Raw genomic sequence first — 27,874 nt, 5'->3', positions numbered from 1 at the left:
GGCAATGCGTGCGCATCCAGCACAGGAGAAGAAGGTCAATGGTCGGTTAGCCTTAACTGTATGAAGAGGGTATATTTTCTTTCGGACATGTCCGAAAGAACAAATACCATCTTCATATCATACAAGACTTCTGTTTATCCATGACAAGACGCCTGGAAGCTGTTTCGAATGCCAAGAGGTTTCGGGCACTGTATTAGGCATAGTAATGTGTTTCTTGTGTTTCCATATTTTCATCCACTCCCCGCTATGTCTGTACGACTTGAGCCAATAGACGCTAGCACTGATGTGATACACGTTTTAAACAAATAACTACTTGCGAGTAAACACTCACCGAAGTTGATAGGCGTATGTGTGAGGTCGTGGTCGAGGAACTGCCCCCACTGCATGACGAGCAGCGTGTAGTTGTCGTAGGGCCGGTTCGCCTCCGGCGTGAACTGGCTGCTCACGACCCGCGCACTCGGCAGCGGCTCCCCGCTGGAAGCGCGCGACCGCGGCGCGTTCACACCTGCGGCACACGTCGGCAGCGCTGTCAGCTTACAGAGTTGCCAGCACAGGCACTTATGTGCTAGTCTGTCTAAAATTAACATGGTTAGATCATGGATGAATAAAGATACAGATTAACTGTTACAAAAAGTATGAGCGGCAGTCAAATGAAAACAGAAGATCCGCTAAATTGGGACTATAGAATGGTTCCATTCAAAAGTAATCACCACACGCTTTGAGACATTTATCCCACTCGGAAACCAGACGATCAATTCCTGCTTTGCAGAACGGGGTCGGCCGCTGACGGGTCCACAGCCGCACCCACTCCTGCACTTCCTCGTCCGACTGAAACCGACGTCCACACGTCACTCTTCAGGTGTGGAAACCTCACGGTGAAAAATCCGGGCTGTACGTACGGAGGATGTTGCAGAGTTTCCAGACCAAACCGATGAAGTGTAGCCTTCGTCCGATTGACAGTGTGGGGGCTGGCGTTATCGTGCAACAGGACGATTTCATCCGACGGCATTCCGATAGCCCGACGTCAAAGGTCTAAGCCATCAGTGAAAACATCCCGCATCTCCCCCGCCAAAGAAATCCAGAGCTGTTCACAGAAGTTCCGGTACGGTCCTGATTCTGGTACCGCGCGCCGCGGAATTGGAATCCCCGCCAGACGTCATGGACGTCGAAGACCCCTAGAGGTCAAACTGTGAATATAGCTGCTAAAGTTCAGTGACCGTGTCAGAATTATATTAGAACAAATTAGCCCTCGGTCACAAATATTAAGTCAAAATTGACCAGGTTCCGACGCTCCTATGAGCCTCGTCTTCAGAATTAAATCAACTGTTCTAAAACATATTAGGCATATAATACATTAATAAAATTAAAGTTTGTACTGACTGGAAAGAGATGCAATACTTACAAGTCCGTTAAGTTAATTTTAATTCTGAAGACGGCGCTCTTAGTAGATTCGAAACCTGGTCAATTTTGACTTAATATTTGTGACCGAGGGCTTATTTGTTCTAATATAAACCCTAGACGTCTCTGCACCATCGCGCCGTAAGCTGTGGTGCCGCGCGCCTCCTGGCCCGCTTTTAGTGTGAGGGCGCCACAGTGGAACACGTGGTCCCAGCGGCCAATAGCGGTGCCCCCGATAGACTACTTAAGCGCTTGCCTTTCGCTCAGCCATTCCCCCCCCCCCCCCCCTCCCCCTGTCCTCGGCTGTGGTATATCATATTTGGTGGTGGTGGTTAGTGTTTAACGTCCCGTCGACAACGAGATCATTAGAGACGGAGCGCAAGCTCGGGTTAGGGAAGGATTGGGAAGGAAATCGGCCGTGCCCTTTCAAAGGAACCATCCCGGCATTTGCCTGAAACGATTTAGGGAAATCACGGAAAACCTAAATCAGGATGGCCGGAGACGGGATTGAACCGTCGTCCTCCCGAATGCGAGTCCAGTGTGCTAACCACTGCGCCACCTCGCTCGGTACAGATCATATTTGAGAAAATTTTTTAGTGCAGTGTTCAAGTGGATGTTTAGTGTTGTTCCTCTTTCCAAAGTGTTGCGAACAGAAACCATGCTGTCGCTGGGTGTAAATTTTATATTTCTTGCGAACAGAAACCAGACTGTCACCGTGTTTTTTTAATTATACTTCTATTCTTTTACCTGCCTGCTTCTTATGTATTTTATTAGCATCATCAATCCTTTGTATATATTTTAAGTTCCACGATTTTCCGCCATTTTACCATTTAAGTCACCAATTTTATCGCCTGTTTTTATTATTTATTATCTTCATCTTTTTAAAACAAATTCTGTAGGCTGAAGAGCAGCATACTAAGCTGCTGCCAGCCCGCCCCCTTCGGGGGGAACTGAAACTCAATAAAGGGAAAAAAAAGCTCAACCAGCCAGTCTAATCTCGCGTACGTCTGCGAACACATCGCCTCGCTTTAGACAGCTTACTTTATTGTTCTGTGTACGAGTGGACGTGTTTCTTAGGTTTCCTTGTGACTCCATTGTTCGATCTTGTTGTTGTTCGTTCTGTCCTTCGTTGGTCATGTCCCTCCTCTCCCGTTGTGTTGTTGTTCGCGGGCCTCTCCGTGGGTCCCGCCGTGCTTTCCGTAATTTCAACCCCGCGACCGTCCCGGTCGCCGTTACAACACTGATGACCTTCCTAGACGGCAGAGGGGTCGATTTCTTCGAGCATAGAACCACACAATGACCAGCAATATGCTGTCACCTTGCAGAAACTGTGATGCACCATAAAGTAAAAACGCCCACAAATGCTCTCAGACGGAATTATCCTGTTGCACGTAACGCCTGCCCCTAACTTACCAATCGAACGAGGCTACGCATCGACGATTTGGTCTGGAAACACTGCAGCATCCTTTGTACACGTCTTTGACGACCGAAGAAAAAAAACCATGCGTGGACGTCGGTTTCAGTCGGGCGAGGAAGTGCAAGAGTGTGTGTGGTTGTGGATCCGTCAGCACCTGGCCCCGTTTTATTGGAAAGGACTTAATCGTCACGTCTCCCAGTGGAATAATTCGCTGAAAACTTCGTTTCAGTATCTCGAATCACTCGCGAATAAAGAAGGGAGCGTGTCTTAGGCAATTTACCACGTATAAAAGCACGTCCAAACACGAGTAAGGGCAGGTAGGAAAGCAGTGCTAGAAACCAGAACCGGTCCCAGCAGCAGGCTGCGCTGCGCACAGAGCAGAGCGGAGCAGACCTACCGTCGTCGTACTTGGGCGGCAGGATCCTCTGCAGCGCGGTGCCCGCCCTGCCCCAGGCGTCGTGCTGCACGTTGTTGCAGGAGCCGTCGGCGCTGCGGTACTTGGCGCGCTCGGGGCAGCGCGCCGTGCGCGGGCACGTGTCCGCGATCACCGTGTTGAGCACGCTGAACTTGGGCAGCGCGAACGTGCCCTGCTGCGGCGTCAGCTGGAACCTGCAACGCGCCGAGGGCGCCGGCTAGAGACGGCTCTTCAGCAAGAGCTAACCAGTTCAGGAAAGATTATCGTGTCCGACTCCAGTGCTAGCAGAGTTGTTAGGTTCCTCAACTCATCGTGTTCCATGGATCCTATCAACATGAATAGCCTACACGGATGGTCACTCAACGAAAGTATACTTCAAAAAAGACAAGAAATTGTTAGAAACTACATCTGTGCTTGAACACAGTTTACATGGTGGACAATGACTGGTCTCCTTTGCGATAAGGTCCTGGATCCAATCGAGTTGAAAATATACCGGTCTGCAATCCGGCCACTAGCCTTGTACGGAACAGAATATTGCCCTGTAACAAAAGAAGCAGATCAAGGACTTGCAGTTATGCAAACCAAAATGCTTCGCTCTCGCCTTGACGACGACCACCGTCTGGAAGATACTGTGGGTACAGGTCTAAGTGCGTGTCCATCTTCGAGAGCGCTGAAACTCATTGTATCCACAGAGGCGCATTTTCGGGCCACCTCGCTGGTCCCCACCACCGCACCCCCCTCCTCCTCGCTGCCAGGCAGCGTGCCAGATCTGCCGCAGGCTACGTGAGCTGCCGGAGTGCTGTGCTTGCCACTCTTCGCCAACGCCTGAGCGATCAGCCCGGCCCATTTCCAGCACGCCGGAGAAGACAGTATTCATTGTAGCAGTCACGTTGATAAAACGTTATTATAGATACCACTGTTTCAATGACGCCTTCGGGCGTAATACTGAAACACTCACCAGTTCTCGGAGGTCGGCCTCCAACACTTGCAATGTCCACGCCTGACCAGTCCAACCTCGACGTCCTGAGCCGAGGGGTAACCGTTACACAGTTATGGATTGATGACATCAAAAAAACCATTTCAGTTTCGTAGATGTTAGTAAATTACTGTAAATTATAAATTAAGATTTTCTGTAAGCGACACGATTGTTTATAAAAATAAAAGTATTGGATTCAATCACCAAATTTATCCAACACTTGAACATAATAGTCCCAGGGAAGAATCTGGTACAGCTCTATCAAGTTAACACAAGAGTTTGTACAAAAGACATGTCTAAAATAACAGGAAGAAATTATGTACTGGAGTAAGCATGGATAGAAACTCGACTTAGTAACAACTCCTTCCAGCAGAGAGATTGAAACCGGATGTGGCAACACCTACCATTTATTTTTTATTTACACGTCAAGTTCCGTAGGGCCAAATTGAGGAGCAAAGCTCCAAGGTCATGGAACGTGTCAGTACATGAAATTACAACATAAAAGTAATAACAGATAAAAATAAAATGTTTATGAATCATACTGCACACCTTTCTGCACAAGAGTTAAAGAAGTCGGAACCAAATGCAGGTCTGATTCCTGTCCAGTATTAACTGAGTGAAAGCTGCTTATTCTTGGGAATAAGCTAATATTGTTAACAAAAAATGGTTCAAATGGCTCTGAGCACTATGGAACTTAACTTCTGATGTCATCAGTCCCCTAGAACTTAAAACTACTTAAACCTAACTAACCTAAGGACATCACACACATCCATGCCCGAGGCAGGATTCGAACCTGCGACCGTAGCGGTCGCGCTGTTCCAGACTGAAACGCGTAGAATCGCTCGGCCACACCAGCCGGCTTCCTTTTGGTGATGAGACGTGGTCGACTGGAACCTTGACGACAAGGATACTTGACCTCAAGTCCCCACGCAGTCCAACATCGGGTCACTGTTCCACCCGAATGTCCCAAGAAACTCGCTGTTGCACAATTCGACCAGCTGGCCAAATCGAAACACACTGTCACGTGCTGATAACACTGTCTCACATGAGTATGCGGCAAATCCGTGGCCTTCACAATTATCACTCAACATCTAACGCTGTTCAAGCCTCTTGTATTTCCTACCAGGTCTGATAACAACAAGAAATACGAACAGCAGTCTTGCACTCTGGTGGACGTTCTAGCCGTCACAGGAAATTGCAAATCTAATCGATTACAACCCGCTGGTGGTGTGTACGTATACTTAGCTAGACTGGCATCCGACCATGTTTTCTGGCCAATGTATGTACTACTTTCAAAACGACTGAAAGATCCGACCACAGGAATGGAATAAGTGCACGCTGACACTTCATACACAGCCTTCAGCTGGTCCTATAACTCTTTTCACCTAATATCTCCACAAAGATAGCCGGCCGGTGTGGCCTAGCGGTTCTAGGCGCTTCAGTCTGGAACCGCGCGACCGCTACGGTCGCAGGTTCGAATCCTGCCTCGGGCATGGATGTCTGTGACGTCCTTAGGTTAGTTAGGTTTAAGTAGTTCTAAGTTCTAGGGGACTGATGACCTCAGATGTTAAGTCCCATAGTGCTCAGAACCATTTTTTTCCCACAAAGATACAACCTGATAACAGTTTAAGGTCAATAGGCAAAACGTCAGTCAAAGCACCACATTCAAATTTCCAGGGAATAAAATGGAATTTATTGGAGTCGATTAATCTCAAAATGTTCGGTTCGTTCACTGTACACTATTTCCAGCTAGCTACTGGACTCCCAGCCAAAAGTGAGCACATACTTGCCCACTAAAATGCAACACTCGCCTAGAAAAACTGGAAAAGCACTAAAGCAAATTCCACCCCATTGCACGGGAGCGCACTTCTTATTGTTGTGATCTTCCTTATTTGGGCATTAAATTGGTTTCAAAAAAATCTTCTCGGTTTACAAGCAGCGTCACTTCAAATAAAACACTCGAACTTTCGATAGATGTCTCTGGCATCGTCATCAGGAGTTAAAATTACTGAATGCCAGGGCTGGCACGATAATTTTAACTGCTACTAACGGTCGAAAGTTCGGGTGTTTTATTCGAAGTGACACTGCTTGTAAACCGAGATTTTATTGAAGCATACTGCCCAGAAAGGCTCCAAAGATAAGTACCTTTTTGTTCTTGAACGATCATCAGTATCTGACTTCAGAAAGTATAACACATTGAAAGGTCAGGGGACACATGACATCTCCTTTCCCCACAAGAGCCATCGGCAGACTATCAGTTTCGCAAGTTTCAAAGCGATTCGAGGATTTAATTATCATTTAGTCTTTTCAGTCAATCAGATTAAGGAACAGAAATCTGGACTCTCAGGTGGGCATATGCTGCTCGCAATAACCGAAATATTCTGTACAGCGCTGCTTTCTGCCTGGACTCCTGTGTTCTAAAAAGTGACTACCACCCGGGAAAGTCACAAGCGCTTAAGCCCAGGTACCAGAAACTGTTTATAGCCCCAAAAGGAGCAAACAGGGCGAACATACAGGCTCGGCCAGGAGATGATGCGTTACGTCCACACGAATCATCTGCAGTTCACAATTAAGTGCATGACAGAAGATTCATCGAGCCACTTTTAAGCTACTTCTGTACTGTTCCCCTCTCGAACAGCGCGCAGGAATAACGAACACTTAAATCCTTGCGTCTGTTATTTTATTGTGGGCATCATCTCCCCCAGGTCCGCCGCCGGTAGCTGAGTGGTCAGAGCGACAGAATGTCAATCCTAAGGGTCCGCGTTCGATTCCCAGCTGGGTCGGAGATTTTCTTCGCTCAAGGACTGGGTGTTGTGTTGTCCTAATCACCATCATTTCATCTCCACGACGCGCAAGTCGCCGATCAAATGCAAAGACTTGCACCCAGCGAACGGTCTACACGACGGGAGGCCCTAGTCACACGACATTTACATTTACCTCCCCCAATGCAGGCGAACGCCAAAAAAATATTCTCAGACTTTGAGAAGAAAGTTGGTGATTGGAATTTCATGATAATGTCCTGCCGCAGCGAAAAATGCCTTACTTTTAATGACAGCCACCCTAATTCGTGTATCATGACCGTGGAACTCTCTCTCTCATTTCGCGCCTGCCGGTGTAGCCGAGCGGTTCTAGGCGCTTCAGTCTGGAACCACGCGACCGCTACGGTCGCAGGTTCGAATCCTGCCTCGAGCATGGATGTGTGTGTTGTTCTTACGTTAGTTAGGTTTAAGTAGTTCTAAGTTCTAGGGGACGGATGACCTCAGAAGTTAAGCCCCATAGTGCTCAGAGCCATTCTCTCATTTCGCTATAATACAAAACGAGCTGCCTTTCTTTGAACTGTTCTCCTTCAGTCCTATCTGATGTGGATCCCACTCCGCACAACAATAAACCAAAAGAGAGCGGACAAGCGTAGGGTAAGCAGTCTCTTTAGTAGATCTGTTACATTTTCTAGGTGTTCTGGCAATAAATCGCAGTCTTTGGATTGCTTTCCCGGCAACATTATCTGTGTGATCGTTCCAATCCCTAAGTATTTAGTTTAGTTTACAGCCTTTAAAAAAATTATGTGATTTAACGTTTAACTGAAATTTAGGAGATTGTCTTTAGTGTTCATGTGAGTGACTTACACTTTTCATGATTTAGAGTCAATTACTCTACCTTATCTGAATCATTTTCCGATTCGTTTTGATCATCTGATGACTTTTCATGACGGTAAATGACAGCATCATCTGCAAACAATCTACGAGGAAGAGGACTGCTCGGATTGTCTCCTAAATTGTTTATGTATTTTTGGAACAGCAGATATTACTTATATTTTACTCGTTGACTTTCTGTCGGTTACAACGAATTCCTACTTTTCTAGACGCAAATCACGAATCCAGCCCCATAACTGAGACGATACTAGATAGGCATGTAATCTGATTAGATGTCGCTTGTGAGGAACAGTGTCAAACCCCATGGAAATCTAAAAATCAATTTGACGTCACATATCAAAAGCACTCATTGCTTCGTGAAAGCAAAGAGCTAGTTGCGTTTCACAAGATTGATATTTGCTGAATCTGGGTTGGCTAGTGGCCGAGCGGTTCTAGGCGGTCAGTTCAGAACCGCGCGACTGCTACGGTCGCAGGTTCGAATCCTGCCTCGGGCATGGATGTGTGTGATGTCCTTAGGTTGGTTAGGTTTAAGTAGTTCTAAGTTCAAGGGGACTGATGACCACAGATGTTAAGTCCCATAGTGCTCAGAGCCATTTGAACCATTTTTTTTGGGTTGGCTATTTGTCATCAAATCGCTAGTTTTCGAGCACAGTATATGTTACAAATTTCTACTGCAAATAGAGGTTTATGATATGGGTTGTAATTCAGTAAATTACTCCTTGTTCCTTTCTTGGGTAATAGCGTGACTTGTACAACTTTGCAGTCTTTAAAAAATGGTTCAAATGGCTCTGAGCACTATGGGACTCAACTGCTGAGGTCATTAGTCCCCTAGAACTTAGAACTAGTTAAACCTAACTAACCTAAGGACATCACACACATCCATGCCCGAGGCAGGATTCGAACCTGCGACCGTAGCGGTCTCGCGGTTCCAGACTGCAGCGCCAGAACCGCGCGGCCACTTCGGCCGGCCTGCAGTCTTTAGGTACGGACCTTTTGAAATGTCCCCTTAGAAAAATTTATGATTTACTGTGCTGGTAAACCTCTACGTTATTTGATTTTCAAACAGCTGAGCAAAACCGAACGTACTCAGTCATTTCTCTCTTTACTTATTCTGCTCATCACTAAACTGAGACACAATATTTTTTTTTTAGCGCAACGCAATCTGACTTTCAATAATCACTACAAAAGAATGGCCCTGACTAACAATAACCTATACCTTTCGTGAATCACTTACCTCATAAAAATCTTCGTTACTCAAACTACTGCAATACAGCTTGCGCCAATACTGCCAGCTGAATAAAATATTCTAACTACTGAAGGCACTAACTACTGAAAGGCATAGTTAGCAAATGAAAGATTTTGATAGAGAACAAACAATGTATTTACCTTAATAATGTTCAAAAGTCATCATGTATATATCATTTCATGATATCCAACATTACAAATTTAATATTTCTGATGGACACACGTCCAGATCGTCCGCTCTCAAAATTCTGCCATCTCTCTCCCCACATCCACCACTGCTGGCGGCTCACCTCCAACTGCGCAACGCTACGCGCTGTTCACATCCAACTGCCCAACACTACAATAGCAAATATTCCAACAACGCAAACCAGCCACAGACTGCACACAGCACAGTCAGTGACTTTCATACAGAGCGCCACGTGGCGTTACCAACATAAAAACCTAAACAGCCCACTTACACTTTGTAAGAGCGAGCGGTTGTGTATGATTGCAGTTGTATCTGCATACTCTGAAAGGAACCTGACTAGTATAGGATCTGGACCGGAAGCCTTGCCTTATTAAGTGTTTTAAGCTGCTTCGCTACAGCCAGGTAACTTAGATAAGCCAAGTTGCCAGTTGTTCTTGATTCTAATTCTGGAGTATTTACTTCGTCATTTTTTTAAGGCATTTCGGAAGGTTGTCCAAGTGCGACCTTCACACCCTTCACTCCCTTCACTTCCTTCACTGCCTTCATTCCTTTCACTCCCATGTTCGCCCATCGACACCTCCTCGTTCTCCCCAACAACCGACAGCCCAGGACCGCTGCTTCGCCCTGCGCGCCGCGCTACTCACTCCTGGATGAGGCCGACGCTGGCTTCGACGTTCTTCTGCGCCTGCTGGCCCGTGGTGAGCGTGCGGTTGGTGGTCTGGAAGAACTCCTGGTGCCAGGCGGCCGGCGTGCCCGGCGCGACGACGACGCCCCCGGAGAAGAGCGCCGCGAGGAACTGGACGCGCTGGCGCACGCGCTCCAGCGCCGAGGCGGCCGCCGCGTCCAGCTGCTGCGGCGTCAGCGGCGGCACCACCACCGGCGGCGGCGGCGGCGCCTGCAGGATGCCCTTCGAGCCCGACTGCGCCACTGCGGGACACGGCCAGCTCAGCAACGGTTCAGCCACACCACTAAACTACAGTGGTGTGCAAACTTAAGGGATGATGTGTCACTCTCAAGTAATATAGCTCGCTGAAACTCGGAACATACATTGAAAGAATTGTTACAGTATAGTACAGAAGTAACTGAAACAAATACGCAATGAAACGAACAGAAGTGGCACTATTCATAATTTTGTTTTGCGGCTCCTTGTATTGGCCGTGTTTGCAGTTAAAATTGTTGGATGTGAGGTCCGCCAGTTATGGAAAACACCGTTTTTTCTCAGTACCCAAACATGTTTCGGAACCACTGTGCCATCATCAGTGGGTTAAATAAAAACGAAAACCCACTGATGATGGCACAGTGGTTCCGAAACATGTTTGGGTACTGAGAAAAACCGGTGTTTTGCGTAACTGGCGGACCTCACATCCAACAGAAATTGCACTTTTATTTAAATACAATAAGTACTCCTACTCTGAGGTCACCACGATTTACGACGATCCCTTGGACATTATAAAAGGCGGGACGTGGTTCTCATTAGGGAGTGTGGTCACCAGGGACGCCAATGCATTCCCTCCAACGTGATTCCATGCTGGTCACAAGGTTGGTAAGGAGTTCTTGTCATAGGGCGCCGCTTTCCTCCACCCACGTGGTTGCCAGTTGGTGGATTAGTCGTCGGTGCACATGGACGTGCAGTGGTACGTCTCCCCAGTGCACACATAAGTGTTCTGCAGCATTTAAGTCGTGGGAACGGGCAACCCAGTGCGCTCAGCAAATATCCTCTTGTTCCAAGAGCTCCTCCTCCTGCAGAGTTACCGGCCGCGGTGGTCTAGCGGTTCTGGCGCTGCAGTCCGGCACCGCGGGACTGCTACGGTCGCAGGTTCGAATCCTGCCTCGGGCATGGGTGTGTGTGATGTCCTTAGGTTAGTTAGGTTTAAGTAGTTCTAAGTTCTAGGGGACTTATGACCTAAGATGTTGAGTCCCATAGTGCTCAGAGCCATTTGAATCATTTTCCTGCAGAGTTCCATGTGGTTGCGTACTGTCACCCATTAAAACGAAGTCAGGGCCGAATGCATCCCACCACATCGATAGCAGTACTGTGTCACAATAAGGATGACCGGTGAGTGTACCATGTTCAAAGATCTGGAGGTCAGTACGCCCACACAAGATAATGATGATGATATTTGTTTTGTGGGGCGCTCAACTACGTGGTTATCAGCGCCTGTACAAATTCCCAATCTTTATTACGGTCCAGTCTCGTCACTTCCTCGAATGATGGGGACAACACATACACCCAGTCCTCGGGCGGAGAAAATCCCCGACCCGGCCGCGAATCGAACCCAGGACCCTGTCATCCATAGGCAGCAACGATAGTCACTACACCACGAATCACGCAACATAATCTCTCCCCACAGCATAATACCTGGATCACTAAAATGATGATATATATGTGAAGGTAGTATCTGTTCCCGAAAGAACAGTTACCGTTGATGACCATGCAGCTTCGCTAGAATGAAATAATTAAATGGACACCCTAGCTGCAAACAGACGTTGATATACTTCATTCGGGACGTTGAAAATGTGTGCCCCGACCGACACTCGAACCCCGGATCTCCTGCTTACATAGCAGACGCTCTATCCATCTGAGCCACCGAGGGCACAGAGGATAGTACGTCTGCAGGGACTTATCCCTTGCACGCTCCCCGCGAGACCAACATTCCCAACATGTCCACACCACTACATTCGTAGGGCGCCTAATAGATGTTTGCCCATCACACTCAGGTTAATCTACCAAGTCCCGTACGAGTTCGGGTATAGCGTGTGCGTTCGCACAAGAAGGTCAATGGCCGGGAAGCCATATTTTAACTGTATATGAACGTAGATTAATCTGCAACGAGTAATGAGTATGCTGGGCAAACATCTATTAGGCGCACACTAGTGGTGTGGACATGTTGGGAATGTGGGTCTCGCGGGGAGCGTGCAAGGGATAAGTCCCTGCAGGCGTACTATCCTCTGTGCCCTCGGTGGCTCAGATGGATAGAGCGTCTGCCATGTAAGCAGGAGATCCGGGTTCGAGTCTCGGTCGGGGCACACATTTTCAACATGTCCCCAATGAAGTACACTCCTGGAAATGGAAAAAAGAACACATTGACACCGGTGTGTCAGACCCACCATACTTGCTCCGGACACTGCGAGAGGGCTGTACAAGCAATGATCACACGCACGGCATAGCGGACACACCAGGAACCGCGGTGTTGGCCGTCGAATGGCGCTAGCTGCGCAGCATTTGTGCACCGCCGCCGTCAGTGTCAGCCAGTTTGCCGTGGCATACGGAGCTCCATCGCAGTCTTTAACACTGGTAGCATGCCGCGACAGCGTGGACGTGAACCGTATGTGCAGTTGACGGACTTTGAGCGAGGGCGTATAGTGGGCATGCGGGAGGCCGGGTGGACGTACCGCCGAATTGCTCAACACGTGGGGCGTGAGGTCTCCACAGTACATCGATGTTGTCGTCAGTGGTCGGCGGAAGGTGCACGTGCCCGTCGACCTGGGACCGGACCGCAGCGTCGCACGGATGCACGCCAAGACCGTAGGATCCTACGCAGTGCCGTAGGGGACCGCACCGCCACTTCCCAGCAAATTAGGGACACTGTTGCTCCTGGGGTATCGGCGAGGACCATTCGCAACCGTCTCCATGAAGCTGGGCTACGGTCCCGCACACCGTTAGGCCGTCTTCCGCTCACGCCCCAACATCGTGCAGCCCGCCTCCAGTGGTGTCGCGACAGGCGTGAATGGAGGGACGAATGGAGACGTGTCGTCTTCAGCGATGAGAGTCGCTTCTGCCTTGGTGCCAATGATGGTCGTATGCGTGTTTGGCGCCGTGCAGGTGAGCGCCACAATCAGGACTGCATACGACCGAGGCACACAGGGCCAACACCCGGCATCATGGCGTGGGGAGCGATCTCCTACACTGGCCGTACACCACTGGTGATCGTCGAGGGGACACTGAATAGTGCACGGTACATCCAAACCGTCATCGAACCCATCGTTCTACCATTCCTAGACCGGCAATGGAACTTGTTGTTCCAACAGGACAATGCACGTCCGCATGTATCCCGTGCCACCCAACGTGCTCTAGAAGGTGTAAGTCAACTGCCGTGGCCAGCAAGATCTCCGGATCTGTCCCCCATTGAGCATGTTTGGGACTGGATGAAGCGTCGTCTCACACGGTCTGCACGTCCAGCACGAACGCTGGTCCAACTGAGGCGCCAGGTGGAAATGGCATGGCAAGCCGTTCCACAGGACTACATCCAGCATCTCTACGATCGTCTCCATGGGAGAATAGCAGCCTGCATTGCTGCGAAAGGTGGATATACTCTGTACTAGTGCCGACATTGTGCATGCTCTGTTGCCTGTGTCTATGTGCCTGTGGTTCTGTCAGTGTGATCATGTGATGTATCTGACCCCAGGAATGTGTCAATAAAGTTTCCCCTTCCTGGGACAATGAATTCACGGTGTTCTTATTTCAATTTCCAGGAATGTATATCAACGTCTGTTTGCAGCTAGGGTGTCCATTTAATTATCATATCCCTTCATATGACGAGAGGTGAGAATGCATTAAAAATGCAGCCAGCAACATTGTCGAAAAACATCGGCTTTGGCATATTGACATCTATGTGTTCAAATGGTCCAAATGGCTCTGAGCACGATGGGACTTAACTTCTAAGGTCATCAGTCCCATAGAAATTAGAACTACTTAAACCTAACTTACCTAAGGACATCACACACATCCATGCCCGAGGCAGGATTCGAACCTGCGACCGTAGCGGTCGCGCGGTTCCAGACTGTAGCGCCTATAACCGCTTGGCCACCCCGGCCGGCGATCAGGGACCATCACAAGTCGTGATGAGCAGTGTAGTTATTGTGTTTCAATGAAAGTGCCATTTCTGTTTGCTTCATTGGGTACGTCTTTCACTTACCCTCAGCAGTTCTTTCTATGTATGTTCCAAGCGTCATCGAGCTATGTTACATGGCAGTCACATATTATGAGAAAATTACTTTCGTCCATAAATTTTGGAGACCAGAGTTTATACCTCACATGGTGCCACTAAGAAATTCGTTAATGAAGTAAGAAGAGTTAGCTTCACCGCCAATAAATTCTTCACGTTCATCTTAAACTGAACCTTATTAGTAGTTAAACGTGTTCTGCCTACTGTCAACTTATTAAAAATTTTTTTTCTTGAAAAATGGACACCTCTCTGAAATAAAGTTCACTGAAAAACCGCGACAGTGAATGCCGCCTGGTGGCGTCTCGGGCATGTGACACGCTAAGAAAAGTGTATAAGACGTGCACAAGTTAAGGCTGGTCATTCTAGCGACGATGCGGGCCGCAAATAGGAAAGACTGTTACGTGCCGACGCCTAGGAACGGGCATCTCGGAAACGGCTATGCTGGTCAGCTGGTTGCGAGCTACTGTCGTAACCATCTATGGGAATTAGTTGAAGAATGTTAGACAGTGCGTGTTGTTATAATACGAAATCAGGCAACTTCATTTATGGTGTGGTCATAGGCACCTCTAACCACGATGGCCTCTTTCTAGCATTCTGTCACGCGTTCATGTTGTCCCATCTTACTACGCTGATTCCATATAACCGACAGGCATGTGCATAATATTACTTCACTTCCACGACTGATGTCTGTGGTGTAGGGTCTCATCATCACCTGGTACCATTTCTGCACCATCTACGGCGTTCCAAAGGGACCAGTGTGCTATTTTCTCGGGTTTACAAAACTCTCGTGTCGTTAACTTACATAAAAAACTGCTCCATAAATTACTAATATGCGCCATCGTCATCACTTCTCACATTCTTTAGAACGTAGGAAATTGCTACATACTGCCACCAGTGTAACGAAGATTAAAGTGAACCAGCGTTTTCAGATCTGTTCTTTGCCTCCAATCATGAGCAGGACAATCCAGCGTCAGTACGTCAATAAACCTCGGAAGGTCACTACGCGCACATAGTCACTTTACGGCAAGAAACATTGTCAGCACTGAGACTTGCCTCCTGATATCGCGTACAACGTAGCGACTTCGTGTTAACGTTCCATTGCTATCACGAGACAAAAAGCGCTCCTCGTCATAATAACAGCAGGAATGGAACCCGAACCAAAGGTGTCAGGTCTTCTTCACCGACGAGTGCAGAACTTGTCTCAGGCCTTGTGACGAATAGTACGAACGCACGCAGGTACCAGTCCATGTTTCAGGCATGCAACTCCATGGATTGAGCAGGGAAGTAAGTCAGTCTTCTTTTGGACCGTTTTCATGTACGGATTTCTTTCGCGTCTCATTTCTATCAAAGGTAATTTGATCGCCGAGTGATAACCGAACAGGATCCTACAATCTTAGGCAGCATTTTGGGTTCGTTTTCCAAGACGACAGTCTTCGACTACACGGCGTCCACGTCGCGGACATTTTCTTCAGCTGGGCTGAAATTAATCGAATGGTATAGATGGCATGTGGTGTTTGCTGACACGAATCCAATGGACGCGCTTCAGTCCAGTACAAACTCGCATTGTGTCGTTGGAAAAATCCCTTTTGAAACAATGGGTTATCAGGATTATTGAAGTATATCTACAAAGTAAACGAGATGGCGGACCGTAGGAACATATCAACTGTGGTCTGGTTTAGGCGATAGGAAGTTCCTTAGGTAGCAAAGATTGACAGAACACTGAAATGAAATGAACTGGCATTGATGCCCTAAAGTCTCCATCAGGGAAAGTTCGGCTATCAGCTGCAAGTCTTGTTAAGGTGACGCCACACTGGGTGACTTGCGTGTGGATGATGATGAAATGGTAATGAGGACAACTCAACAACCAGACCTCGAACGAAGAGAATCTCCTACCCAGTGGTGAATCGAACCCGGGCCCACTGCACAGCTGTCATAAGCGCTGACCATTGAGCAGAATAGGCGGACAACAGAACATCTATGGAGGAATAAGTGAAACTGTACGTCTTGGTCACAGCATTGTATGGCACTGAAAAATGGACTGTGGTATAAGTGAAAGTATTCGAAATGTGACACTAGAGAAAGATGTTAAAATGGATTCACTGGAGGAAAACAAGCTTTTGTGCAAAAATCTGTGCCGGCCGGTGTGGACGTGCGGTTCTAGGCGCTTCAGTCTGGAAACGCGTGACCGCTACGGTCACAGGTTCGTATCCTGCCTCGGGCGTGGATGTGTGTGATGCCCTTAGGTTAGTTAGGTTTAAGTAGTTCTAAGTTCTAGGGGACTGATGACCACAGATGTTAAGTCCCATAGTGCTCAGAGCCATTTTGCAAAAATCTGTAGGGATTAAGCCGCAATGTCCTAACGGAGACGTTCATCGTACGTCCCACATTGATTTCTGCGGTTACTTCACGCAGTGTTACTTGTATGTTAGCAATGACACCTCTTCGCAATCGCCATTGCTCTCGGTCTTTAAGTGAAGGCCGTCGGTCCCTGCGTTGTTCGTAGTGAGAGAGAATGCCTTAAATGTGCTGTTCTCGGCAAACTCTTGACATTGTGGTCCTCGGAGTACTGAATTCCCTGACGAGTTCCGAAATGGAATGTCCCATGCGTCTAGCTCTGACTACCACTCCGCGTTCAAAGTCTGTCTATTCCCTTCATGCGGCCATAATCTGCTCGGAAACCTTTTCAAATGAATCATATGAGTACAAATGACACCTGCGCCAGTGCATTGCCCTTTTTTGTGCACGCGATACTACCGTCATGTGTATGTCTCTATACCACGACTTTTATTACCTCAGTATATAAGCTTGATAGTATGTATAACAAAGAGTAAGAAACCGATAGTATCCAACACGTAGGTAAGTAACGAACCATCAGTTACGAGAATCAGACGATCAAAACTGCTTGCAAAATGATTTAGATGACATATCTGTATGGAGTAAAAAACGAAAAGCGAAAAGTCATCTACATTTGTACCTTGGACAAAGAGTGTAGGTGCGGCTAAACTATGGAGAAACAAGTAGCGTGGAAATAGGAAGAGGCGTCAGACAAGGATGCTGTCTATCGCCGAGTCTCGCTCAAATCGCTCTGAGCACTATGGGACTTAACATCTATGGTCATCAGTCCCCTAGAACTTAGAACTACTTAAACCTAACTAACCTAAGGACATCACACAACACCCAGTCATCACGAGGCAGAGAAAATCCCTGACCCCGCCGGGAATCGAACCCGGGAACCCGGGCGCGGGAAGCGAGAACGCTACCGCACGACCACGAGCTGCGGACTATCGCCGAGTCTGTTCAACCTGTATGGGAAGCGAGAGAAGCTTTGAAAGGATGCGGAAACTTCAGGACAGTAGGACACTTCATCAATACCATCAGTTATACCGATGACCTGGTAGTGCTTGCTAAAAATCAAAGAAAACTGCAACACATGGTGGCCGAGCGGTTCTAGGCACCACAGTCTGGAACCGCGCGACCACTACAGTCGCAGGTTCGAATCTTGCCTCGGGCATGGGTGTGTGTGATGTCCTTAGGTTAGTTAGGTATAAGTAGTTCTAAGTTCTAGAGGACTGATGACCTCAGAAGTTAAGTCCCATAGTGCTCAGAGCCATTTGAACCATTTGCAACACATGATGAATCAGTTGGTGGAAACTGGAAGGAAATGCGGCATGAAAATCAGCATCGAAAAATCAAAAGTGATGCAGATATCTCTACAATCGAGAACTGGTCGATGTGAAACAGTTCAAGTACTTGGGAAATTTGATGACAAAGGATGCCCTATGCACCAGCGAAATTCGAGCAAGAATCGCTATGGCCAAAACTGCATTCTATAAGAAGAGGAGTTTGCTGACCACCAAGTTAAGCTTGGAATTAAAGAAGAATCTGGTGAAGTGCTACATCTGGAGCATTGCACTGTACGGACCAGAGACGTCGACTACGAGAAAAAAGGAAAAGAAATACCTTGAAAGTTTTGAAACGTGACGCTGGAGGAGAATGGAGAAGATCAAGTGGACCGGCCGGGTGACGAATAACAATGTACTGAGAAGAGTAGGAGAGAAGAGAGACATTCTGAATGCTATTCTTCAGAGGAAGGCCAACTGGATCGGACACATACTTGGACACAGAGGGCTCATACACGAAGTCATTGAAGGGAAAATTAAAGGAATGGCAGGACGAGGAAGAAGAAGAATTCAGCTTTTGGATGGCGTGAAAGATGGAGAGAGATACAGCAGACTGAAGGAGGAAGCTGAAAACAGGGAACATTGACATCAGAAATTCTCCGTACGAAGACACAGACCTGCCACTAGGCAGAATACTACATAGTAATAATAATAACGAGTACTGAAATGAATCCGCTATATTTCCGCTACTCGATAAATCATGCAAATCTAAAGGCTGTAAATTCAGTACTTACGGATTACAATTACGACTGGAACGATGACTTACATAATGTTGTGGGGAAAGCAACCAGAGACTGCAATTTACTGGCAGCGAACTTACAAAATGTAACAGGTCTTTTAAACGGACTGCTTACACTGCGCTTGTTCGCTCTCTTCTGGAACATTGCTGTCCGCTGAGGGAACCACATCAGAAAGGATTGACCGAGGACATCGAAAAAGTTCAAAAGTTAAAAGAACGGCAGCTAATTTTGTATTATCGCGAAATAAGGGAGAGAGAGCCACGGATATGATGCACAAACTTGGGTGGCAGTCACTAAAACTAAGACGTCCTTCGTTGCGGCAGGATCTTCTCATGAAATTTCAATAACCAACTTTCTCCTAAGAGTGGGAAAATATTTTGTTGGTGGCCACCTACATAGGGAGAAATGATCATCACAATAAAAAAAGAGAAATCAGGGCTCACACGGAAAGAGTGTGGAACGGTAGAGAAGTAGCTTTTAAAGGCGATTTCATGAAACCCCTGCCAGGCACTTAAATGTAAATTGCACAATAACCATGTAGATGTAGGTGTACCTTCAGAAACATGTCACACCGATTAAATAACTGGGGTTAAGAATGGACATGGAGCTGGACGATCACACAAAATCATTTTTAGGAAAGGCGACAGGAAGGCTTAAATTTCTTCTAAACTATGTGGGAAAGCAACGTGCATCTGTGAAGGAAACCACATACAAGGCGCCGGTGTAACCGATTAAATACTGCTACAGTGTTAACTGCAGATACTTGCAAGATAATGTCTATAATAAAGATAAAGGACAAGAATCTTTCTCAGTAAAACACTAGTGGTGAACACCTTCAGCACATAAAATCATATAATTGTTTAGAGTTGCTAACCAGGTATATGGAATGGAACTATCACGTAAAATCAGTATTAGGGAAGGCGAATGGACGACTTTAATGGAATGGTTGTGGGAAAGTACAGCGCACCTACTAACGTAATCGCGTAAGAGACCCTAGTGTGACGAATTCTACAGTGTAGTTCCAGTGTTCGGAGTCCTTACCAAGAAGGCATGAAAACAGACATTGAACGAAATCGGAGACGCGCTGCTAGAATCATAACAGATCGGTTTAACCGTAACGGAAGTGTAACAGAAATGCTCGGGGAACTTAAAAGGGGGTACTTGGAAGAAAGAGCACGTAGTCTCCCGAAACTCTGTTGGATAAATTTAGGGAACCTGTATTGGAAGGAGACTATGAGACCACTATAGTAAGCACCTACGTATATCTCGAATAGGGATTCTGAGAAGAACGTAAGAGAGATTAGAGCGGTTACAGAAGCATAAACGATGATTCAAACCTTTTGTGTTCAATTGAAAGAGGGAATGGTTGAGTCAAATGGTTCAAATGGCTCTGAGCAGTATGGGACTTAACTGCTGTGGTCATCAGTCCCCTAGAACTTAGAACTACTTAAACCTAACTAACCTAACGACATCACACACATCCATGCCCGAGGCAGGATTCGAACCTGCGACCGTAGCGGTCGCTCGGTACCAGACTGTAGCGCCTAGAACCGCACGGCCACTCCGGCCGGCAATTGTTGAGTCGCATTCGATACACTGAGATAGAGAACCAATGGTCGGAAATCCATTTTTATTGTGTTATGGACATATACAGAGTACAATGCATAGCAGCAACGTCGCTCATAGTAATTGTTGGAAGTGACGACCGCCAGTGCCATTGCTTGCATGGCAACGGCGCATGAAGTTCTGCCGCAAACTCTCACAGATGCATGTCTGCCAGCTCTCGTGATGAGTAACATTCTGTCCTTTACTACGTGTCATGCACTGTGCACAGTAGTAACAACACTTACCATGGACACATCACAAGCTGTCTGATGTTCTGGACAACTGACACTTAGGATAGTGGTGTGCATGCGGTACAGGTTACTGCGCCATTACGATGCACGCGGTTGCCACATGACACACGTGCTATGAGCTAAGTTGTGTACAGTATGTCTGTTTGTTTGTCAGGGATCTACGCTGTTTGTTAGCCGATGCCTGTTTCAGTGTACAACAGACAACCGGGATCTTTTCAAGAGTGCGGCATAACTGCATACGTCATTGCAATACATGCAATGAGACAGGCGGTCTTCACTTTGAGCAAGCGCTGTGAGTTTCGTTGGTTTTTTGTTTGTGGTGTACGCTGTGTATGTCTATAGCCCAATAAATATGCATTTCCGATCATTGCCTATCTCAGTAAAATCGGTTGTGGAACCACTATCACCTGTTTCAATTTGAACCAAAAGGTTACCCTGTATGGACACTCATTTTACCTTCGCTCAGTATGCGAAAGGAACGGGAAAGAAAATTGACGATATTGGTACTAGGTACTCTCCATTGTGCACTGTACAGTGGCTTGGAGAGTACGTACGCAGATGCGAAGTACAGAATTAAGAGATATTAGAAAGAAAAGGTGAGGCTAGCAGCTTACGGATAACGGTTAGCAAAAGAAAAGATAAGTTAGTAGAGTATTCGCTAAGGCATCCAGGAATAGGTAACCTGGAAGTGGAAGCAACGATAAAGGGGGAAACCGTAGAAGTACACAATGCTTAGAACATTCATAATAGCTAGAGGTTTGCTCTACCAACACTACGGTTCGGTAGTTTCGGTACACTACACAAATAACATAGTAAATGATAGGATTGCCGATAATACTGGTAGGGAAAGAAAAAAATGAATTTGTAATAGAGAAAGTGGGAGCTGACGACGTCGCTTTGTTTTTTATTTGTTTGGTTGTTTTTTTTGCACATCATTCGGACCGCATTTCATTCAGTTTTAGTCCACTGTGTATTTAATATCCTTACAGAATACAAATTGCATTTTATAAGTAATATAAATTACTGATTGCGTAACTTCTGTGTCTTTATGTAACCAACACAATTACATTTGATGCAAATGTAGTTTACATGCACAAAATAAAAAAATATAGAATTATTATTTTCTACTCAATAGAACTTTATTCATAATGATTAAAGGCAAGAGTTTTCTGTTATTACTGATAAATGGGAAAGTTGTTTATGAATAACAGAAATATGTTTTATATGAAGTCGATGAAGTATTGAAGCGATGTTTTATGTATTTTTCTTTTTCGGTTTTTTGATTTTACGCTTTTGTTGAGGAAACTGCGCTTCCACAGCTATATGATAAATCTTTATTGTTTTCTTTATTTTTATTACATCATCCTTCTGTTTCACATAACAAATCAAGTTTTGGAATTGTAAGATGGCAAAAACTATGCCCCTTACATGAAGTCATTAAAGATCACCTAACTCACGTTGAGTGAACAGTAGCGCTGAACAAGAATGACTGACAAGGCACAATGCATCTTGTAGAGGGTATAGTATGGACGTATTGGAATAATTAATGTCGGGTGATGGTTTTAAAGTAATTCACACGACATGAAAACTTTGTGGAAACTCGTCGATTTACTGGAAGCTAGTTTATCCCAGGGGAGTATTCGAGTTGAACACCCTGGCCGGCGGGGGAGTGGCGAAGGGAAGCAACAATAGGCAGCTTATGGCGGTTTAAGCTCTGAGAAAGCGGTAATGGGGCGCGGCCTCCAGCTGCCTTAAGATGAGTGACAGTGAGTGGGCGGTTGACCCCATGCTGGTGTGCCGGAAAGCACACGGAGAAATTGTACACCTGTTGATAAATGTCTGTCGTCCCGTTTTCAGTGAAACATGCGAGAAAGCCGCGCAAAGGTACGGTGGAGCGGTCAACAGAGTTCAAAATATGCGTGTTCGTGACTATAGCAACTTCACACTGAATTCACGGTCCACAGAGTCTAAAGTAAATGAGGTGAAGAGCGACAGAATGAAATACGCCGGCCTCCGATGGGATCGTAGGACCGAGGAATTTGATGTACTCCCCTGGGAATCAGAATTCCGGAAAAATTGGTTTTTGTGCAGACGCTAACCTTGATGGGTGGCCTGGGAGGAGCTAAATAGCACATGTTGAGAGGAAGGGAAATTTTGTGGGAATTTTTTCACTTCCCAGAGCAGGCATTGGTCAGTGCTGGGAAGCGACGCATAATTAACGCGACTTGCGCTGCAATTGGCGGAAGTGATTTTGCTGGAGGGGAAACCGAGGCGAAGAGCGGACTGGGAGAAGTCTCCGTAGGTGTCTTCCGTTCCCTGCTTGCCTAGAGTGCGGACGTGGCGTTCTTTACTCAGCTTGCCTGAGAAAGAGTGAGCATCTCTGCGGTTTAGGACAGCAAATGGAAAGATTGAGCTTGGACATAGAATGTTTTGGTTCAGCTATGTACTGAGCAAGATAGCTAGGAGTGAATAGACGAGTGCAGCCTTGCAGCACCATGAGGTGGGCCGACGTCCACACAACGACGCCGCTCCGCCACGCTGTATTCGGTGATATTGCGCCCACTCCGGCCACTGATTAATTTGTTGGATCACGTCGGCAAAGTTTCCACGAGGGTTTCATGGACTGTGTATTGTAGAATTCTTCTCGCACTTAGCATTACGCCTGGGTCAGTCGATAGAAATTACTTTTGAGTTATCGCGCTTTACTCCACGCAAACGCAATTTATTGCCACTGCGTGGTAGGAGAGTCATGTAATGTGATGATTGAAGGCCGTGAGTTAAAATACATTTGTGCTAATCGATTGCATCTGTTTTCAATCAAGTAGCTGAAATCCCAAGTCATTTTCTTCATTAATTTTATGTTCAACATTTGCATCTGGTGTTCAATAGCTGAATATAACATCAATGTACGCCACTTTTTAATTAAAAGTGATCAATTCTGAATCAATTAATGTCAACACTGGCACCGCAGTTCAATTAGGAGTCACAAGGCCTTAATACTTTCCTTGCGTTATCCGATATTGCGGCAGTTTTGCACGCTCTGTTAATGTGTTTGTCAATTAGCTGGGGTGAACACACGCCAAAACCAGATAAGTGACGGGTGGAGTGTTACAGAAATAAAACCTGAGCTACATACTGACAATTTCAGTTTTGCTATAAATAATGTTTATTTTTAAGTAACAGACAGGAGGATAACTATTTAGATCAAAAATGTTTCATAGGTTACCTAGCCCTTTATATATTTTCACTCAGTTTCTAGACGACTCACCACTTCCGGTTTTTAAGGGAACGTAGTAAGTCACTGATCGTATACGCAAATCGTTATGAGGTAACGCCCGATAGATATGCAAGACAGCTAACGTACAGGAGACGTTCGTATGACGTTAATTGACCAAATTTACTATGCAAACTACCGTAGTTAGCGCTTACTTATGGTAGTATATGATAGCCTACGGTAGTTTTACAACCCTAATTATAACTTATCGAAGAATCTGTAGCGACGAAAGGAGTGGGACGGGAGGACGGGAGAGAAAAAAATAAAAGAGTTGGAAGACTCCAGCAGCAGCTCACATCGCACAGCTGAACGTGGTGTGTGGGATGGGAACGTCGGCAGCGGCGGGTGGGGCCCCAGTGCTGTGTCGTGTCGCAACGGCGGCCGCTGTGGTCGCCTCCGAGTCGCCCACCACACACCGCCCACGCTACCAGTGACTCACCTGGTGGCGATGGCTCGCGTACCAAGGTATACTGCGAACGGTGCAAGGCGAGCGTGGGAACTGTGCTACGTGGGGCAGTCACGAAGTCTTTATTATCACCTCGGAAAAATAACGATAAGTAATCAATTGTTTGTATTTTTGCAATTACATGTATCCAGACCTTGTACACATTCAACCCTCCGCGCCACAGAACCGTAACAAACCGACAGAGAAGGCAAAACAAAATGGTGCAGCCCACTGACAAAGATGAATGCCGTTGTTGTGGTCTTCAGCCCTGTGCAAGCCTCTTCATGGCTCAAATGGCTCTAAGCACTATGGGACTTAACTTCTGAGGTCATCAGTCCCCTAGATTTGGAACTACTTAAACCTAACTAACCTAAGGACATCACACACATCCATGACCGAAGCAGGATTCGAACCTGCAACCGTAGCAGCAGCGCGGTTCCGGACTGAAGCGCCTAGAACCGCTTTGACACAGCGGCCGGCGCCTCTTCATGGCTGCATAACTATTGCAGAATGCTTTCTGCTTATTGTACTCATGCTTTGGTTTCTCTCTACTCTACACTGTGCTCTAAATCGTTTTTTTCTGCAGCAGCAGAAATGTTACGTTAGTGTCAGGCTTATGCAAACGGCAAACGAGATCATATGCAATGGTCTGACACAACTGCAACATTTTCTCTGCTGCCGGAAACGAATTACTGCACGATAATCCAGTTTACCAATGGCCTCCACCAAATTTTGGCTCCTCTAGCGGCGTGCTACAGTAATGTGGACCGGGGATTCCAGTGTACAACAGGACTCTCTGCGATTTTTACCCTCCACGCTGCCCTCCAACACTAAATTGGTGATCCCTTGATGCCTCAGAATGTACCCTACCAACCGATCCCTTCTTCTAATCAAGTTGTGCTACAACTTCTCTCCAATTCTATTCCATACCTCCTCATTAGTTATGTGATCTACCCATCTAATCTTCAGCATTCTTCTGTAGCACCACATTTCGAAAGCTTCTATTCCCTTCTTGTCTAAACTATTTATCGTCCATGTTTCACTTCCATACATGGCTACACTCCATACAAATACTTTCAGAAACGACTTCCTGACACTTAAATCTATACTCGATGTTAACAAATTTCTCTTCTTCAGAAACGCTTTCCTTGTCATTGCCAGTCTACATTTTATATCCTCTCTACTTCGACCATCATCATCTATTTTGCTCCCCAAATAGCAAAACTCTTTTACTACTTTAAGTGTCTCATTTCCTAATCTAATTCCCTCAGCATCACCCGACTTAATTCGAGTACATTCCATTGTCTTCGTTTTGCTTTTGTTGATGTTCATCTTATATCCTCCTTTCAAGACCATGTCCATTCTGTTCAGCTGCTCTTCCAGGTCCTTTGCTGTCTCTGACAGAATTACAATGTCATCGGCGAACCTCAAAGTTTTTACTTCTCCTCTACGGATTTTAGTTCATACTCCAATTTTTTCATTTGTTTCCTTTACTGCTTGCTCAATATAGAGATTGAATAACATCGGGGACAGGCTACAACCCTGTCTCACTCCCTTCCCAACCACTGCTTCCCTTTCATGCCCCTCGGCTCTTATAACTGCCATCTGGTTTATGTACAAATTGTTTACCAATGTTTATTTTATTTTCTGAGGGATAATGAAAATTTTATGACTTCCTCCGTACATGCGTCCTACATACACTGACGGTAAAAATCGAAACTCCAAAAAATAACTAATGTAGAGTAATGAAATTCCGCGAATACATCTTTCTGTGTAACATTTTTAAGTGAATAACATTGCACGATCGCCGATTAATGTGGGCGCGAGATACGCCATTGCAAATTTGAAATGCTGGTACAATAATAACCGGTGTAACGGCCAGCATGTTAAACGCAAGCATTAAACTGTGTTACATTCCGTCGTAGATATGCCGGATGTCAGTTTGTGCGATTGCGTGCACTTGGTCGGTCAATACAGGGACGGTTAATGCTGTTTGTGGATGACGCTGGAGCTGTCCTCCGATGATGTCCCATAAGCGCTCGACTGGAGATGGATCTGGTGATCCAATAGGCCAAGGCAATAAATCGACTCAGTGGTATGTGAGCGGGCGTTATCCTGTTGGAAGACATCCCCTGGAATGCTGTTCACGAATGGCAGCCCAACGTGTCGAATCACCAGATTGACAAAGAAATTTGCAATCAGGGTGCGCCGGATAACTACGAGATTGCTCCTGCTGTCATACGAAATCGCACCCCAGATCATAACACCAAGTGTAGTTCCACACAGGTTGCTTGCAGGCGCCATCGCTGGTACAGAGGCAGAACCAGCTTTCATCAGAAACATAGCAGATCTCCATTCTGCCCTCCATGAGCTCTCGCTTGACACTACTGTAGTCGAAAATTGCGGCCGTTTGGACCAGTGGAATGCACGCTACAGGGCATTTGGCTCGGAGCTGTGCTTAAACTAACCGATTTGTAACAGTACCTCTTGCTCAAAATGCTGCTGCACACGCAATATGATGTGCCACAGCCATAGGCCGAATACGACAGCCTTCCCTCTTGGTAGTGTCCCGTGTCCATCCGGAGCTGGGCTTCTTGTGACTGTACCCTTCCTTGACCACCGCTGCCAGCAATTACGTTCAGTGGCTAAATTTCTGCCAAGTCTTCCTGCAGTATCGCGGAAGGAACATCCAGCTTCTCGTAGCCCTATTACATGACCTCGATCAAACTCAGTGAACTGTTGATAACAGATTCTTCGTCGTCTTAAAGGAATTATTAACGAACGTCAACTCATTACCTCCAATCTCTTAGGTAACTCTCACGACAGTTACAGCCCGTATTTAAAGCAAAACCGATTTGCATCCTCACGGCGGCGTTACTAACGCCACTCTTAAGCGACTGGCGAGAAATTTGAACAGACACCATCTTTCAGAGGTAGAAATTTCCGTTTATGTCGCACGTCTTCTTGGTGTTGGGGTTGCTTTCCCATCATTGTATGAGGCGTGTTTTTTAATTAAGTACCATTTTGAATTTAAAAAAAGACATGCTAAGATATCTCAATAATTTTATTTTTACATGAAAGTGTGTACCTTAATCTACTTTTCAACGTAATTTCCGTCAATATTGAGGCACTTGTCATAACGTTGTACCAGTTTTTGAATACCCTCCTCATAGAAGTCTCCTGCCTGACTTGTTAACCACTGCATCACCACTGTTTTGACTTCGTCATCGTCTTGAAGACGCTGACCGCCCAGGTGTTTCTTCAAGTGCAGGAACAGATAGTAGTCACTGGGCGCAAGATCGGGGCTGTACGGAGGATGATCTAGAGTTTCCCATCGAAAAGATGTGATGAGATCTTTGGTCTGATTCGCCACATGCGGACGGGCATTGTCTTGCAGCAAAACGATGAACTTGCTCAACTTCCATGGACTGTTGCTTTGATTCTGGTGTGACGTAGGCCACCCATGTTTCATCGCCCGTAACGATTTGGCTTAAGAAATAATCACCGTCATTATGGTACCGCTCAAGGAAAGTCAATGCACTGTCTAAACGTTTGGTTATGTGCACATCCATCAACATTTTCGGTACCCAACGTGCGCACAATTTTCGGTAATTCAAGTACTCGGTCACAATGCCATACAAAACA

General features: G+C 46.3%; 1 protein-coding gene across 1 annotated transcript in view; it reads right to left on the bottom strand.

The window, feature by feature from the left end:
* LOC126438108 (peroxidase-like) overlaps positions 1-27,874 on the bottom strand; it is a 181,745-nt gene that overhangs the window by 65,536 nt on the left and 88,335 nt on the right. Inside the window, exons 7-9 of the mRNA XM_050090519.1 lie at positions 9,933-10,215; positions 3,213-3,424; positions 332-505 (exon numbers count right to left, since the gene is read on the bottom strand). Of these exons, the coding sequence (XP_049946476.1) occupies positions 332-505; positions 3,213-3,424; positions 9,933-10,215 (669 nt within the window). The remainder of the gene's footprint in view (positions 1-331; positions 506-3,212; positions 3,425-9,932; positions 10,216-27,874) is intronic.

Source organism: Schistocerca serialis, chromosome 1 (assembly GCF_023864345.2).
Source record: "Schistocerca serialis cubense isolate TAMUIC-IGC-003099 chromosome 1, iqSchSeri2.2, whole genome shotgun sequence".
NCBI classification, from domain to species: Eukaryota; Metazoa; Arthropoda; class Insecta; order Orthoptera; family Acrididae; genus Schistocerca; species Schistocerca serialis.
Note: the sequence above shows the minus strand (reverse complement) of the source record. Positions and strands in the feature narration are given on the sequence as shown.